The following is a 16,588-nucleotide window of genomic DNA, read 5'->3' as shown; positions in this document are numbered from 1 at the left end:
CTTTGACATATAAAAATTGTATATATTTAAGGTGTACAACTTGATGTTTTGATATATGTAGACATTGTGAAAAGATCACCACAATCAAGCTAATTTACATATCCATCACCTCCACGTAGTTACCATTTTCTGTGTGTGTTGAGAATACGGGAGAATTTTGAGCAAAGGGGTGACAAGATTTGACTTACATTCTTCTGTATAGTAACTGTTGAGTTTAATGAATGAATGAAAACAAATCCCCAGAGGAGCACCAAAACCATACGAATGGACATGTGACCCCTTCCTCAAGTCTAGAAACATTTATTTGGATAAGAAAGGGGTCCCTAGGGCCAGGGTCCCGAGGCTGGCCTGGGCTCAGGCTTGGGATCCAGCAGCCTGAACAGGCTTGGAGGGGCACCTCTTGCTGAGGTTGGTGAGGATCTGGTTCTGGGTGGGCCGGTAGAGAACCACGAAGCTCTCTGGAGGAAGGATCGGACCTCTGTTTTCTTCCACCTGGCCCATCAGCAGATAACTGATTCCTAGGGAAGAGGAGGAAGGGATTGAGAGTTTGTGTAACTGAGACCTTATAGATGTACCCCCTCATCCCAGTCCCTCAGATTCTACTGCCTCCATCATTTTCATGAGGCTAAGTCCCCCTCTACATTTTCCCACATCTCTGTTACCTTTCTTCATGGGGGGGCACTGCTTGCAGGGCACATAAAACTTCAGGGAGGTGTCAGTGGGGGGAGAGGGCAGGTCCAGGCCTCCGGTTTTGTAAACACCAGTGAGATTGACAGTGACTGTGAGGCCCTCCCCTGGGCCCCGAACCATGGACTTCACCATTCCCGTCACCACTGTGGGAGAGAGAGGGAGAGGTGAGGAGACAGGAGGCCAGGGCAGGGCTGGAACCAGAAGGAGGGGGGCTTTGGGGACAGGAGGGGAGGTTAGAGGAGCTGGAAGGGCAGAGCTGGGGGACGGGGCTGCTTACCCAGGTCGCTGTTACAGAAGTGGCTCTGCAAGGTGCCTGCCCGCCGGCACTGTTTTGGGCAGGAGACACTGGGTGCATCTGGGGGGGGGGAGGGGGCACTGTTTGTGGAGGGTAACCTACCCAGCAGGTAGGAAGGACCACTTTCCCCACAAAAGCCGCACTGCTTTGAACTTGTTCAGAGCTCTATCCAGCTTCGTGTCCCAGCACCCAGTACCAGCCATTAGCACAGAGGCGGCACCCGTGGGTGCTGTACTGAATGAATGAATGAATGAGCGCAGGAAGGAACTCGGATACAACTCCCTTCAGTCTGCGTCCGCTTCCTCTGCCTTTCCAGACTCACCGGGGCCCACCGGAGTTGCCTCTGCCTTAGGCGCGGCCTTCGGTTTCTCCTCAGGTGGGACTCTGGGCTTGACTTTGGGCCCGGCTCCGGGCTTGGGGCCCGGGCCGAGGAACGGGGGGCTCGGCCGGGCGTCCTCCCCCGGCCTCCGGGCTGGCCCTCCTTCGGTGGCGCCCCGCGGCAGGGTCCTGTAGGAGGCCGAGAAGCCGTCGGCCGTGACGCTGAGGTCCGAGACGAACTGGACGAGGAGCTCGTTCCCTTCGGAGGAGATGGGACTGCGGGCGCGGGGCATTGGGGGAGGTGTCAGGCGGGCAGCGCATCCTGCCCCTACCCAGGCCGGCGACCTTTTCACCTCTGCCCCTCGGTTGTCTGCGTTAGCTTCCCGATTTCGCAAGCACCACTCGCCTCTCCATCCACGGACCCCAGGCCTGGCGTCAAGCCTCGTCTTCTGCCTGGGCCGCTACCCGCTCCGCCCACCCGTTTGGGGCCGGCAGGTTCGCCTCCTGCGGCTTCAGCTCAGCCCCGCCCCTCCCACCAGCAGCGCTGTCCCCCCGCTCCCGCACCAGGCGCGGCGGAGACTCCCGGACGCCATCACCCACCCAGGTGCCGCCCCCTCACCCCGGGGCTGTGTCGCCGCAGAACTTCCCCAGCCGCTTGGCGTCGTCGCTCACGGCGCCGTTGAACACGCTGACCGAATCGTAGCGGCAGTAGGAGTCGGGCTCCAGGTCAAACTTCCCGAAGGTCAGTGAGATCACCTGGCGGCGGGGCAGAGGCGGAGGCTGCGCGGCGGGACCCCGGGCAGCCGAGGGAGCGGAGCTCTCGCCTCTCACCTCCTCCGCCCGGCCGCCGCCTCTGGGGCGCTTGCCGCGGCCTCCTCGCTCGCCTCCCGCGTGCCCTCCAGCCCCCCTCTTAATGCATTCACACAGCTCGGAGGAAAACACACATCCACGGGGGCCCTGCAGTGGCCTCGTTCGCCGTAGTCCGCAAGGTCAAGTCCTGGCTCATTCTCAAGGAACAGACCCAGAATCCACCTCCACCACCACTACTCACACACACACACACACACACACACACACACACGCACAAATCAGTTTATATATCAGCATCGGGTACCTCGCTCTCGTAAGGTTCGTCACAGTCGTAATTTGACATTTTTTGTTTGGGTGCAAGCAGGTCTGGGTCTGTTTTTGCTGCCCACCATGCAAGCTCAGTGCTCGGGACATTGTAGATGTTCAATAAATCTTTGCAGGCTGCATACTGGAGGACGCCGCCTGGGTCCCCGAGGGCAGCCCGGGCAGGGGGTCAGTACCTGGTCCGGGGGCGCGATGATGTGCCAGGAACAGCTGATGCCCGGGGGGTAATCGGACTCGGGCCAGTTGGGCGTGGTCAGGGTTCCCTGGGCCTTCTCCAGCCGCCCCCCGCAAAATTGGTGCTCTAGGGATGGGAGAGAGGAGTGGGGGTGGGGGGCGGTGGAGACCCTCGGTCAGCTGGAGGAGAACTCTAGGCTGGGAGCCCGTGCAGAAAGCTCAGATGTCTGGGTCTCGGGATGATGGGGCGAGAAGAGAGGGAGGAAGAAGGGGGTAGGTTAGCAGAGATGGGGCTCGGAGGAGCGGGGCTCCGGGAGGTCTTGGACCGCGGTGGGGGGGGTAAGTCTTGGACCGCCGGGCACCCAGGCGGGCGGTGGTAGGGGGAGGAGGAATTGACTGGACACGCTCCCTTCTTGCCCCTCCCCCTGACCCGAGGCCACATCGCGAAGCCACATCGCGAGGCCACCTCGCTCCTCTTCCCCTGGAAGATCCCATCTCCCCGGCCCGGCAGAAAAGTCCCCGTCGCAGCTGGAGAGTCCCCATGTTGTGAGGGTGCCCTCAAATTTGGGCACAGCCCCGAGGCCCCTTTGGGGAAGTCCCTCAAACATTTTAGGGGAGACTTCTGCCGCCAGGAGGAGGTGATGGGACCGCAATCGGGAGCCCCCGGGCTGGGTGTAGGGGGCTCCGGGTTGGGGGAACCTAGTCCCCCAACCTGGGGGTGCCCCCTCGCGCCCGTCTGAGGGAGCCCGATTGCGGACGGGGGCGGGCAGTTACTCACCGTCCCAGTAACCCCAGGCCGCCCATTCCACCCGCGGGTCGGTGACCCATTTCCGCCTCGCGCCTGGGCGGGGGCCTGGAAGAGGGGGTGGGTGGGAGCGGGAAGGTGGGGAGAGAAGACGGGGAGGAGGGACTGAAGGGGCGGTTAGTGAGGAAAAAGGGTAAGGGAGATAATGGGGGTCCCAGGCTCTTGGGGTGGAGGTTAAGGCTGGGGTGGGGCCTGCGCCGGGGGCGGGGCCAGGAGAGGGGAACAGCGGAGATGAGGGAGGTCTCACCAGTGCCTGAGGTGGACCGCCCGCTGTACCAGAGCAGGAAGCCTCGTCCTCCCGTGCCCTCGTCCGATGTCATCCTCAGGGTCACCTGGTTGCCGGGGGCGACTAAGGGCGCTGGCCGGAAGGTCCCGCAGAAGCGTCCGAGCCGCTGGCCTGAGGTTCCAGGCCCGGCAAAGACCTCCAGAGCGTCATAACGGCAGGAGGGGTGCAGCTCCAGGTCAAAGACTCGGAAGGAGAGGGACACAGTCTGGCCCTCAGGGACCTGATGGTGGGGACAGGGTCGGGGACCTGCAAAGTCAGGCCAGACACAACCAGGCAGAGGGCACCTCTTTTTCCCCAAGCATTTCCTACAGAAACTAGGCCTGAAGCGGTGGGGACCCCATCAGGATGCAGAGCAGAGGGCTTGTGGCTTGTGCAGGGGACAAGACCTGAGGTCTGTGGAGAGACCAGAGGGGATGGGGATGAAGGTGGGAATGGAGAAGCAGGCTCTGAGTTAAGGTGTGAGGATGCTTGCCATGTGTTACTGTGGACACTGATGCTGTCAGTGACCAGAGGGGAGGGGGCTGGGACTTCCCCAGGGAGAAGCGGCGGTCCTTGCCGGGAGGGGGGTTCCCTTAGCAGTCTGGCCTCTGGCTGCCTGGACCCAGGCCTCGGAGAGACTTGGACAAGGGGACGGCGGCCAGAGGGGCCTCCTCACCGTTATCGTCCAGACGCACTCCTTATTGGCGGGGTAGAGGTTAGGGAAACCCTCGCTTGCCAGGTAACCCGACTCCCCTGTCACATCCCCTCCACACAGGAACACAGGTCTGCAGAACAGAAGAGAGGTCAGGCCTGAGTCGGGGAGTGGTGCAGGGACTGGGGTAGGGCAATGAGCATGGGGGTACCAAGAAGGGCAGCCAGGGGGATGAGGGAGGGAGGCCCGAAGGATTCGAGGCGGCCTCAGCCAGCGGGGACGGGACTGGGGTGGGAAATACTCCAGCAGAGAATCAGGAAAAAGTGGGACCAGCAACTTGGCTGTCCCTCCAGCCCCTCAGAGTTCCCACCCCCACCCCAGCAGGAATTCCTGGAATCCTCCTTGGCCCCCCTCCGTCATTCTCCCCCCTCGCCCTGCCTGGCAGTCAGGGCCTGGAGCGGCCTAACTACTTCCAGATGTGGACACAGCCTCGAGGTGGGGGGGTGAGGGGGCAGGGAGGTGAGGGAGAAGTAGCAGCCAGGGCCCTGCGCTCCCAACCTTTGCCCTGCTCCGGTTCCAGCTAACTACTGCGGTGACTGACTCCCACGTCTCCCACTTGCAGCCCCCTCTTCCCCCCCCCGCCAGTCTCTAATTCCCTCCTGGAATCCAGATGTACAGCTACCAGGCAAGTTCAAGGTGTTGGTGCTCTCAGGTTCCATGGGGGGGCCAAGGGTCTGGGTAGGTGGGGAGACTTAGAGGGCAGAGGACGGAGGGTGGAGGAGTGGGGAGCAGTGGTGACCGCAGGAGACAGTGGTCTTGCAGCAGGGAAGGAGGACTTGGGGGCCAGAGAAGGGTGAGGGCTGTGGGAGATCTGGGCGGGTGGTGTGTTAGCAAAAGAATCTACAAGATCCACAGGCATAGCCCCCCAGGAATCAGGGATCTGAAGTTCACTCAAGCCATCTGGAAGGTGCCGAGAGACCTACCTGGTGTAGTTGGGGCTCTGGCCCTGGGTGAAAGGCAGCAGCAGGGCCCAGGCAGTGAGGAGGGGCCCCAAGAGGGAGGCTGTGGTAGCAGGCAGCATGGCCCGAGGGAGAGGCGCTGGGGTCCTCAAGACAGAGGCAGCAGCTGAGTGTAGCAGCAGCGGCAGCAGCAGCAGCAGCGGGGATAATCGGTGCCAGATGAGGCAGCCTTGGGCGTGTGGGCGTGGGGACTGGCCAGTGGGGCGGGCGGCTGGGAAGGCGGAACAGGGAGAGGAGAGCCGGGACAGTGGCGATTCCAGGGGCCTCTCTAGGTCCAGGACACATAAATACTGACCCAGTGTGGGAGCGGGGGTGGAGCAATGAAGGGCAGAGGGAGCATCAGGCTTTCAGCATAATCCAGACCGTCCAGTCATGTCATCTGCAAGCCCACTCTGTCCAGTGCCCGAGCATCCTTCCAACACAGCCTCGGGTCTTTCCTGGGGACTCTCCAGCCCACCTGTGATCCTCCCCATTCCTGCTTCCTCAGCACCCAGAGGAAGTCCTTCCCTGGACTGCCAACCTCTAATCACTTACCCACTTCCTGACCACCCTCTGCTCCAGTTTATTTTCCACTTCAAATGTCTACTGTCCTCTCCATACCCGGGCCAGACTAGGCCACAGAGGAAGAATTCTGCTCACCCATCTTCTCTCCCAAATATTTGGAGGTATGGGTGGGGGCAGGGAGGCATGCTATGTGGGTAAAGGGAGTGTCTTCCTTATTGAGGAAGAGGAGGATGGAGTAGAAAGTAAGGGAAAGGACAACATGTGAGATCAGATCTGGAAGGGAAACAGGAGGAGGAGAGCGGGGGGGGGGCGGGGTGGTGGTGGTGGTTTGGCTTCACAGGGATGAAGGGAAATGGGTAGGAAGCATCCTGAAGTCAGAGGAAGCGCCTTTCTCAGTCTGATGGACAGAGGATCCAAGTGGCGGAACCAAGTAGGCATCAGGTCTTGGCGTTGGAGAGAAAAGGAAGCTGAAGGATCCAGGTGCTGTCAGCTCTGCAGCAACTGACAGCCTGAGCTGCGTCCACTCTGCCTGCCCACCCCTCCCCCCCACCCCGCCCCACGTTCCTCCCAGGCCCCAGGGTTACAAACCGGGCCTCACTCAGCCTTTTATTCTATTTGTCCATCAAATCTTTTGTCCATGATGGTCAGGTTGGGGGCCCCTCCTGGGTAGCTCCCTGAACATTTTACAAAACAGTCCCACCCTGGCCTGTCCAGCAGGCCCTAGCCCACTGCATCCCCCTCCCCACGCGCGCACACACAGAGTTCATTGCTGTCATTCCACCTCTCCTTAGCCCTTGGCCCAGGGCCAGACCCTCCCTCCAGGGGTGAGACCTGGAGAGGGGGGTCAGCTGTCAGGGGTTGGGGAGCCTTGGCCAACCCCTCCAGCAGCCCTCTGCAGCATGTCCAGGGCCTCCCAGAAGAAATCCTTCTGTGCAGCCATCAAGGGCATCCAGCCCACGATCTCCTTCATCTTTTCCATGCGGCCCTGCAATGTGGGGCAACTGCGGATCTGGCTGAGGTACTGCTCACAGGCCCGGGCCGCCACCCCGCCAGGGTCCTGGGCTGCTCCGGCCCCCAGGCTGGGCTCGGGGGTCCCCGCCACCCTGCTGGCTGGTAGGTCCCGGTAGGCGGGATGGTGCTCGATGTCATGGCTGGACAGAATGTAGAGGCACTCTCTGGTAGAACAGAGGGAGCAGGCACACAAAGGGACCTTGGAGAAGAGACAGAGGGGTGTGGCTGAGTGGGGCCCCAGGAAGGGGTTCCCAGGAAGCCCCAGCTGTTGTGTTCGTCCTGCTCAGACCAGCCCTGAGCCAGCAAGTGAGCTGGCTGGCTGAGCCCCAAGGTTGTGTGAGGTCGGAGCGGGCCAGCAGGGGCAGCTCAGGGAGAGAGCCAGGAGCCATGGTACGTGGCAGGAAAGGGCGGTGGGTGGTGCTGGAAGATGGGGTCCCTGGGTCCCTGTGGGAGCCCCAGCTACAGTCCTGTGGGCTCTACTGCTCTGGCCCTCCCTGGTTGCCCGCTCCCCGGACCCTGCTCTGACCTTGATGTGGAGCTTAACGAAGGAGGCACTTCCCTTAGGCCAGCCTGGCAGGCGGCCTCTGGCCCCACATCCACAGCCCAGCAGCTCCTTGCTGAAGTCTGAGCCCTGGCTCAGCACCAGGGAGTGGTTGAGGCCACACCACAGGGCAACGGGGCGCTGCAGATAATGTACCTGAGAACACAGGGCAGGGTCCCTAAGTGGGGAACACCAAGGCACCGTGGGGAGGGGCCGGGTTGGAGAAGGGTGACAGCTTCCCCTAGGGAAGCTAGGGGAGGGAGGAGGTGGGCCCCAGAGTACCCTCCCCCTTCCCAACGAGGTCCGCCCTGCCGACTGCAGACAGGCAGCTATCACTCCTCCTTGGTTCTCCTGCAGCCCCAGTCTGACCACAGGGGCGCTAGCACGTCCGTTGGTCCCTCCTCTCAGCTCCCTGGAAAACAGCCCTGTTGCCTGAGGCCAGGGCCTGCTATCTGCTCCCTGGTCTCATCCCCCAGGCCTGGGCCTGTCCAGTCTCTCATTCTGCCTTCCAGCCTCGGGGGAGGAAGAGCCTTCCTCCCTGTCCCTGTGTAGTTCCAGGTTAGGCCCCTGGAAGGACCTGCCTCCCACTGAGTCCTTCCTTCCGTCGTCTCTAGCATTTTCAGTCTGTCATATCTTTATCTTTTAAAATGGCCACTCTTTTGGAGAAACATCTCCACCTGATTTCTGCTGCTTCCTACCTCTGTCTTTTAGGCAGTAGGACTGGCTACGTGATCAGTCTGAAGTGGACCACATTCTTGGTCTCACCACAGCCAGTCTCACCTGAACCCTCTGTTATCTGGCTTCTCTCCCCACTATGCTACAACTTTTTTCCAAAGGCACTGGATCTCCCAGCAGCCAAATCCCAGGGCCTCTCCTGCACGCTTGTTCCTGAGACTGTGAGCGCTTTACTTTTGAAGACATAGATAAGTAATTTCACGGCCATTACAGGAAAATTATAAAATACTGGCAAGCAAAAATTCATTTAAAAATCACTGGAAGCCCCACCACCCACTATTAACATCTTGCTGGATATTCTTCCTCACTGTTGCCTCAGCAAATATATACACGCAAAGTTGTATATTTTTAAACCAAAATGGGATTGTGCTGTGTAAACCATTTCACGAATTTTTTTTTTTTTTCACTGAAAAATATGGCATAGCCATCCTTCCATGTCAGGGAGCATATTCCTACACTATCACTGTCACCACCCCCTCCTGGGTGAAACCTTCTGTGCCCATGGCCTGCGAGATGTGGCATTTGAGGGTGTGTCTCTCTCTGAGAGACAGCTCTTTCAGTCCCTCCACCCACAATCATGGCGACCACCCAGCTTTGCCCCTCTGCCTCTACTTTTGTCATTTCAACCTTGTTCCAACTTGGAATCCAGCTAGACATTTCTACTTTAGTGTTTTACTCTCACTGCAAAGAAAAAGCCTAAATTCACATTTTCTCCTCAAACCAGCATTCCTCGCCCACTGGCATGTTTACCATGTCTATTGCCAGAGCCACCTTTGTCCTACCCCACTGTCCTCGTATCTAGTCAGTTTCCAGAGACTGTTCATTTTCTTTCACTACACCTCATATCTCCATTCCTCTCTGTTTCCGCTGCCACTGTACCAGCTCCAGTCCCCTGTCTCAAATGCTGGTGTCATTCAGCAGCCTCCCAGTGGCCCTCTCACTGTGCCCTCTGGCCACGTGACCCGTTCTCCATCATCCAGGGAGTTGCCTTCTCCTGCTCCAGAACCCGCAACGGCTCTTTCCCAAATCGATACTTCTGTAGGCTCGCAAACACTTATACCACCTCGTAGCTACCGAGTTCCAAAACACACTCTGCTCTGGTCAGGCTGGGCCTTCCACCGTCCCAGGGATGTGCAAGCTTCGTCCCCATCCCCATTACATAGGATGTCTTTCCCTGTACCCACCCGAATCCTATCTAACCCACTAGGCCCTGCTTACATCTCACCTCTTGGAGTTACTTCAGCCCACCCAGGTCTCCCTGCTTCATTAAACTCCTACTGCACTTAGAGCATGAGCCACACAGAATGCACCTTGTGGTGCCAACCCCGGGCGAGATACAGTAGCACAGGCATTACAAACTGGTTGGCTTAACGTCCTAGGGAGTAGAAAGTGGATTCTATGGAAATTAGAGATGTGGAGAGATCCAGGGGTCAGGGAATTAGAGGAAGGGGGGCAAGATGAGAGTAGCTGGGAAGCAATCTCACCTGTGTGGGTTCCCCTCGGTCCATTTTGTCCCCAGTTCCCAGCTGCCCATATCTGTTATTTCCCTGCATAAAGACTCGGCCAAATTCATCCACCAGGCCAAGATGATTGTAGCCAAGAGCACAGAATAGGACCTAGGAGGTAAGGTAGAAAGGAGGACTGGGCCTTCAGTTGTCTCCAGGGGAACTCTGAGCTCCAGAATCTCACAACTGCTAACCTGCCACACCCAGCTGATCGCTTTTGGCCTTGCCCTCTATGTCACCCCTCTCCCTGGGTCCCTTGTCCCTCCCTGATCAATCATTTGATTCCTGCTCCTGTTTCAGACCTTCAGTACCTTGCAGGCCCCCTAAGGCCCCGCCCCCTCTGGTCTGCCCCACCCCACTCCAGGATCCTACCTTGGCAGGCAGTGAGAGCGCAAGTGGCATCTGCTGGTCCACAGGGTCAAAGGCTTGAAGGGTCCCAAAGAGATCACGATACACCCCTGGAGTATGCACCTCAAAATACACTCCCCCCTGGTCTGGGGGGTTGGGAGCCCTCAGCTCAGCAGCTTTGGGCACCCATTTCCTAGGGATCAGGCCCTACCTGGGATGAAAGATCTAAGATCTGGAGAGTCTCACGCCCACTAGAAATGCACCAGCTATGATGTCTGGGAGCTTAAACACCTCTTTTGACTAGGATGCTCTATGGGTCCCCCACAGAGCTGGAATAAGGATAAGGGAGGGTTCTGTATCTGGAAGGTCTGTCCAAGACTGGGGTCTGGAGAAGAAGGGAAGTGGCTCTTACCGGTAATGTAGAGAGTACTGCTCTGGTTGGAAGCCATGCAGGCCACACGCAGGTGAGGGAGGCAGCGGGACACCTTCCTCAAGGCCAGCTGAACCGTACAGGAGCGTGGCTGGTCCAGCTGGGTTTCATTCACTACCAAAGAGTAGATCTTTCCTTCCTCTGGGGGAGGGGGCGGGGAGGCAGACAACTGTGTGGGGGAGGGGACCCTCCAATAACCACATTAACTTCCCAAGAGACTCCCTAAGCCATACAGGATGAGACATTTGCTGCCCTAGAGTGGGGCTGGAAGGAAAAGGGTAGAGATGAAATAAGGGGGCAGTGACCTCAAGTACCCCAGCCTCCAGCCTTCACCACCGAAAATCAACCAGGGGAGCTCTTCAGTGTGAGGGATGAGTGCAGAGAAAACTGAGCAGTTGGATTTGGCAGAATCCAATTTGAGTGTTGGGAAGAATGATGTCTGGGGATTCAGGGCCCTGCCTAGCATTAAGAAGTTCAGAAGGGGGGAATTCCCTGGCAGTCCAAAGCTTCCACTGCAGGGGGCCTGGGTTCGATCCCTGGTTGGGGAACTAAGACCCCACAAGCTGCATGGTGAGGCCAAAACAAAAAGAAGAAGTCCAGAAGATCTCAGGCTTGGGGGCTTGGGAGTGTGGTCACGTGTAGGGAACACAGAAAACAGGGACAGTTCGGCATATAAAGTACAGTGCCTGGCATGGAGGTTGGGGAGATTAGAATTTTAAAAATCAGTGGCGCTCTCTGGCGGTCCAGTGGTTAGGACTCGGCGCTTTCACTGCTGTGGCCCCAGGTTCAATCCCTGGTCTGGGAACGAAGATCCCATAAGCCGAGAGGCAAGGACAAACAAAACAAAACAAAAGGGGCTTCCCTGGTGGTGCAGTGCTTGAGAAGCCACCTGCCAATGCAGGGGACACGGGTTCGAGCCCTGGTCTGGGAAGATCCCATATGCCGTGGTACAACTAAGTCCATGCACCTCAACTGGTGAGCCTGCGCTCTAGAGCCCGTGAGCCACAACTACTGAAGCCCACAGTCCACAACTACTAAGGCCCGTGCACCTAGAGCCCCGTGCTCCACAACAAAAGAAGCCACCGCAATGAGAAGTCCGTGCATCACAATGAAGAGTAGCCCCCGCTCGCCCCAACTAGAGAAAAGCCTGCACACAGCAACGAAGACCCAGCACAGCCAAAAATAAATAAATAAATAATCATTTAAAAAAAAACAAAACAAAACAGTCAAGCATTTACTGATGGGTGGGTTCCAAACCACTTTTTTTGCAGCAGGGCCCTTTATTCCTCTGACACATTATGCAGAATCCTAGACTAGGAGACAGACCAAAGCAGAGCTATTTGGTTTGAGACCAGGACGAGGTGGCATGCAGAGCCCAGTGTGAGAGGCCTCCTTCCCCACCCACTGCCGCGGGTCCTGAAGAAGCTGCAGGAAACAGTTTGCAAACCACTGCTTTAAGCCTCACCTGTGAGGAGCAGCAGGGCCCGCTGGGTCTCCTGACCAACCAGCATGATCTGTTTGAAGCTCATGGAGTGGTGGAAGGTCATCGTGAAGATCCGCTGCCCGCTGGACTGCAGGTAGACCTCGACACAGTTGCAGGACTGGCTGTGGGTTGTGGCCACCACTCCCGGCTGCTCCCGAGTGGCCAACACGTAGAGGTATTTACGGTAAACTGTGTCACCTCTCGGGTCCGAGGCAAACTGTAGGAAAAGACAAAGGTGTCCGGGATCTCCAGCCTTGCAGTGGGATGAGGCTGGGGCAGCTGGATCCTGGGGTGGGAGATGAGATACTTGGGTCTAGGACTGGGAAAGGCGAACTTGGTTTCCAGTTCCTGGTATCGGAGGGCGGCTGTCCTGAGGATGCCGCCTCAGGACTGGTGTGGGCTCTGGGTTCCCGGAAAAGAGGTGGGATCTCAGCTGCCGGGGTCCTGGTAACTCACATCCTTGGCTCCTTGACACAACACAACATAGCGGCAGGCCCGCTTCCACTGGATCTGGCCAAGGGTGGAGGAGACCAGGGCATTTTTGAGGAAGAAGAGGGTCCCCGTGTAGTCAAGAATGAAGATGTGGTCCCTGGTGGGCAAGAAGCGGCGGTAGCCTTGGGCCAGCACGGGGGCTACACTCTTGCTGAGACTGTGGTGGCGGCCCCCAAATGCCTGGAAATACAGGCCCTTCGTGTCTGCAGAAGGGAAGGAGAGGGAGGTTTAAGGGGTCGGGAGGCACAAAGGAGATGAAACAGAGCTTGGGCAAGCCAGATTTCTCAGTGGATGAGTGTTTAGCTCCTCTCCATCCCCAGGCCTGGGGAAAGACCCTTTCCAAAGGGCACGTGGAAAGCTCAGAAGATATCTGAAATTATGCCCCATGTCTGAACTAAAGTTCTCTGCCCCACCTCAGCCCAGGGCCACACACATGCTTCTAAGTGAGCACCTCTTTGGTCCAAACTTGCATCAGAGACATCAAAGGAAATATAAGAATGCATAGACAAGCAGAAAGAGGTGTGAAAAAGAATGACTGGGAAAGGCCAGTAACCCTTCCACACCCCTAGCTCTGGATCTGCTATCTGCATCTCCCTTCATTTCCGTCGTGTGAGACGAAGTTATTGGATAGGGGCTCCCTGGGAAGGGAGGGGATTAGAGCCTATTTCTCAACCTGGGGGTGATTTTTGTCCCTCGGGGGACATTGGCTGTCAGAGCTGGGGGAGGTGCTACTGGCATCTAGTGGGTAGAGGCCAGGGATGTTACTAAACATCCTACCATGCAAAGGACAGCACCTGCCCCCTGCAAAGAATTATTTGGCTCAAAGTTTTAATAGTGACAAGGTTGAAAAATCCTGGTTTAGAGGAGGGAAAACTCCAGGTTTGGGGAGAGGAGGATGTCTCAAGGTAAGATTTGGAAGAGCTTGAATATGGTGGGCAACTTGGCAGGGATGCTAGGAATGGGGGCTCTGGGTGGTAATGTCTGTCAGAGAGCAGCTCTAGAGACTTGGAGTAAGTCCTTGTTGGAGTATGTTTAAATCTAACAAGTTTCTTCCAGAGAAAGGGGCCCTGGAAGGTTGGCTGGGAATACTGAGGTCATCAGGCAATTTTATGGAGCAGGAGGGATCCCAGAATAAGGTAGGACAGAAGCAGAGAGAACTAGAGGTTCCCGGGAAGGTGTACAGTTCAGAATCGCAGCTCTCTTCCAGGGCAGGACTCCAGAACCCTGCTGTCGAAGGCGAGGACTGAGCCGGTGACAGATGCGTCTCCACACGCTCTCAGAGTCGCAGACTTCGTGGAGGTAGTGGCAGGTCTGACCTAGAGAGACTACATCTCGGACTGGGAGGAATGAGATGATGTGCTCCACCTGTGGGGGCAGGAGGGGAAAGCAGGGGTCATGGGGGCCCCTCAGTGGCCCCCAGTCCTTTATTCTCAGCACCAACCTGCCCCCCGCCAAGGACTCACCAATTCTGGGGGGATCAACTGAACAGATATAGGGTTTCCTCTCCCCTTCTTCTCTTCACCCCAAGGCTCTGGGCCACATGAAGGGCAGCTCCGCTTCACCTACCCAAGGAGAAGGGGGTATACAGGGGTTCCATGAGGGTCATGCCTCTTCCTTCTGTTAACTACTTACCAACCACTACCTTGGGGCTCTGGGCTGTCAAATCCTCCCATCTTTCTCCCTAGGTCCGTGGGTTTACCCTTCCCTGTCTGCCTTGTTCTCTGTCCAACTTCTCCACATAACCCCTCCCCTGATCTCTGGCTGCCATCTTGCTGCCCTTCCCTTGCTTCGCCCCCCCGCCCCTCACCCTGAGCCCCTCCTCCGGTCCGCAGAGCCTGGTGACTTTTTGCAGCTTCCGTCTCCGGCTTCTCCTCACCATCCTGACTGCCCGCTCCCTGCTCCCGCCCTCATCTCTCCGGGCCCCTTGGCCCCTTGTACTCAGCTCCCTGGCCTTTGTCCCTGCTGCCTTTCCCACACCATGCCCCCTGCCTGGGCTTGGGGAACCTCTGGGGCCCCTTTGCCTCCTAGGCCCCTCCCTCATGGAGTCTGGGTCAAACCTCTCTGTGACCTCACCACCCAGCCACTGTGACCTATTTCTCTTAGCTCCTTGGTTCTAGCCCAGTTCTAGCCACCCAGTGGCTCATGGGATATGCACAGGACAGGAGCAATAAAATGTGGACTACTGGTAGACGAGGTCTTTACTTTAAGGGAGTAGTAGGAGGTTTTTCCACTTGATACCCTTTTAGTACTAAGTGTAGAGAGACACTGGTGAATTCTTCACATCTCAGCAGGCCAGAGCCTCCAGGGGATTTGTAGCTCAAGGATATAAACTCAAAAAAAAAAAAAAACAGTATAAACTCAGTTTGACATGTGAGGGGGCAAGGTGACCCTGCTAATTAGACCATCTATCTCATGAAAGCAGGCATCACATGAAAGTGGGCACAGCTGAGCACAGACTCAGGAAAAACACATCAAAAAGCAGACTGCTTTCCTGGGACAGTAACATGACTGCATGTATGAAGGGCAACGTCTTAAGGTGGAAGAAAGGGACGGATTTACTCTGAAAGCTTAGGTTATCTCCCGGAGTCTAAGCTATTAACTTACTCTTATGCGGGGAGGGGGATGACATGGATGAGAAACAGCAGGGTCTGGGGCTGTGTGTCCACGTTGGGGCAGAGGGTCTACACCAATCCATCCAAGGGGTAGCTGGCTCTCCCAGGAACTGAGGAATCCAGGCCTGGACAACCAGCCCTCAGCTGCATAGTATTATAGACTCATTTGTTTTCTGTGTTAGCTAAAAGACAGTCAACCATCCAATCAAACTCCCTTATTCAGACGGACTAGTAAACAGCTCGTTTGGGACACGTAGGATGGAATTTTAATAATTCGATAAATGTTTCGGAATGTCAACGTGTGAGATGTGGTTTATGGGAAAGAACCTTCAGCTATTTGTGGCTTGGCAACTAGTAACCAATGAAGTGGATTATATTAGGTCCTTATGCCACCTAACAGGATGCTAAGATCTCTCAGCAGACGGCACAAGTATCTGCAGCTTCCTCTTGTACCTGGGTCCCGTTGATCCAGTCCATTTCACCTCGGGAGGCAAAGAAGAGGGTACGAACAGAAAACAGTCCACCGCAAAAGCTGATGCAGGAGGAAGCCTGGCTTCTAGTGCGAGCTGTCAGTAACCTGCTGTTTGCTCTTGACAGCTCATCGACTTCCCTCCGCCTCAGTTTCCTCATTTGTAAAACGAAGGACTTCTTCTAGGTGGGGTGGTCCCTTCTGATCATCACAATTCCTGCCCAGGCGCGCTCCTTTGGGCAGGGGTGTAGGCCGGGCGGTATTTTCGAGGCTTTCCCGGTCTCCCTTAACCCTCCCTGGAGGAGTTGAGCTGGGCCTTTCCAGCTCCTGAGAAGCCACACGTCCGCCCGGACTCCGGAGACTGTCGCGGGGCCTCGGTCTCCGCAGCCAGAATGGCATCCACGGTCCCTTCGGCTGCAACGACCCTCTGTACACTAGCCTCAGGAATCACCTTGCCTCGCGCTCCCCCCATCCCCACGGTCACCCTGGCGCCCTCAAAGCTGGCTCGCTCCCTAACACGTCCAGCTCGCACACACTACTGCAGTCCCTGCACTGCTTCCAGCCAGCCCAGCGTGCCCCACTCACATTCTTTACCTCAACCTCAAAGTTCTAGCTCACCGGCCTCCTCCTTACCGAAGGGACAGACTTCTCGCCCATGCTATTGGTAGGTAGAGCAGTCCCTCAGAGAAGAGGCCGGGCCAGGTTCCCTCTGGAGGGTCTAATTGGCCCTCTTGACAGTCACTCGCCTGTATCTGGCTTGCGATTGGTTTTCGTTGGAAGAGGACCAGGGTTTGCGTTTCTCGGCCTCTATCCCTTCTAGTGGAGGGCCGACGTCCCCGCCTCCTGGTTGGTCCTGATTGGCTCCATCTCCACTCCTGAGATTTTTGACTGGATGTGGCTGCGCGGGGCGGGCCGGCCTGGAGAGTAGGCAGTTGGCGAGCACTCTATTCTAGTCCCCCTCCCTTCTCTCGCCTCACTCCAGCGCCGGAGTCTCCACCCCGCCGGCGGGTTCTGATTAGCCACTTCCTACGCGTCTCGGGATCCCAATTGGTCCGTCGGGTCCCCGAGCCCGCTTCCTCCCCCTGGAAGCGACTACGGCGGCTCCG

At 57.3% G+C, this 16,588-nt stretch overlaps 2 protein-coding genes across 3 annotated transcripts; both read right to left on the bottom strand.

Moving 5' to 3' along the window:
• Positions 1–284: 284 nt before the first annotated feature.
• Positions 285–5,536, bottom strand: PCOLCE (procollagen C-endopeptidase enhancer). The gene is made up of 9 exons (XM_082644187.1): positions 5,317–5,536; positions 4,358–4,466; positions 3,664–3,922; positions 2,614–2,738; positions 1,923–2,059; positions 1,308–1,579; positions 968–1,045; positions 663–833; positions 285–518 (listed from the first exon to the last, which is right to left on the bottom strand). The coding sequence occupies exons 1-9, from the start codon at positions 5,412–5,414 to the stop codon at positions 355–357; spliced, it is 1,413 nt and encodes a 470-aa protein (XP_082500313.1). The 5' UTR covers positions 5,415–5,536; the 3' UTR covers positions 285–354.
• Positions 5,537–6,454: 918 nt separating this feature from the next.
• Positions 6,455–16,105, bottom strand: FBXO24 (F-box protein 24). 2 transcript variants are annotated; one of them, XM_082645360.1, is made up of 10 exons: positions 15,467–16,105; positions 13,865–13,963; positions 13,583–13,766; positions 12,366–12,604; positions 11,892–12,126; positions 10,409–10,567; positions 10,021–10,142; positions 9,628–9,759; positions 7,394–7,564; positions 6,455–7,066 (listed from the first exon to the last, which is right to left on the bottom strand). In XM_082645360.1, exons 1-10 carry the CDS (start codon positions 15,641–15,643, stop codon positions 6,701–6,703), a joined length of 1,884 nt encoding a protein of 627 aa, XP_082501486.1. In that variant the 5' UTR covers positions 15,644–16,105; the 3' UTR covers positions 6,455–6,700. The 2 variants fall into 2 exon arrangements, with proteins under 2 accessions (XP_082501486.1, XP_082501487.1); XM_082645361.1 differs by lacking the exon at positions 7,394–7,564.
• Positions 16,106–16,588: the final 483 nt, after the last annotated feature.

The sequence above is a fragment of the Mesoplodon mirus genome, assembly GCF_964341445.2.
Source record: "Mesoplodon mirus genome assembly, chromosome: 15".
Classification (NCBI taxonomy): domain Eukaryota; kingdom Metazoa; phylum Chordata; class Mammalia; order Artiodactyla; family Ziphiidae; genus Mesoplodon; species Mesoplodon mirus.
This window is presented reverse-complemented; position numbering and strand designations above follow the sequence as displayed.

What these genes read in the sequence shown, in the direction of transcription:
- PCOLCE (XM_082644187.1), bottom strand. Translation starts at nt 5,414, where the DNA reads ATGCTGCCTGCTACCACAGCCTCCCTCTTGGGGCCCCTCCTCACTGCC. An exon ending in TCATCGCGCCCCCGGACCAG is followed by an intron (nt 2,060 to 2,613) that starts GTACTGACCCCC and finishes CCCCGCCGCCAG; the next exon opens with GTGATCTCACTGACCTTCGG. An exon ending in TGCGGCGACACAGCCCCGGG is followed by an intron (nt 1,580 to 1,922) that starts GTGAGGGGGCGG and finishes CCGCGCCCGCAG; the next exon opens with TCCCATCTCCTCCGAAGGGA.
- FBXO24 (XM_082645360.1), bottom strand. Translation starts at nt 15,643, where the DNA reads ATGAGGAAACTGAGGCGGAGGGAAGTCGATGAGCTGTCAAGAGCAAAC. An exon ending in ACTGGATCAACGGGACCCAG is followed by an intron (nt 13,964 to 15,466) that starts GTACAAGAGGAA and finishes CTCCTTGGGTAG; the next exon opens with GTGAAGCGGAGCTGCCCTTC. An exon ending in CAGTACTCTCTACATTACCG is followed by an intron (nt 10,143 to 10,408) that starts GTAAGAGCCACT and finishes CCAACCCCCCAG; the next exon opens with ACCAGGGGGGAGTGTATTTT.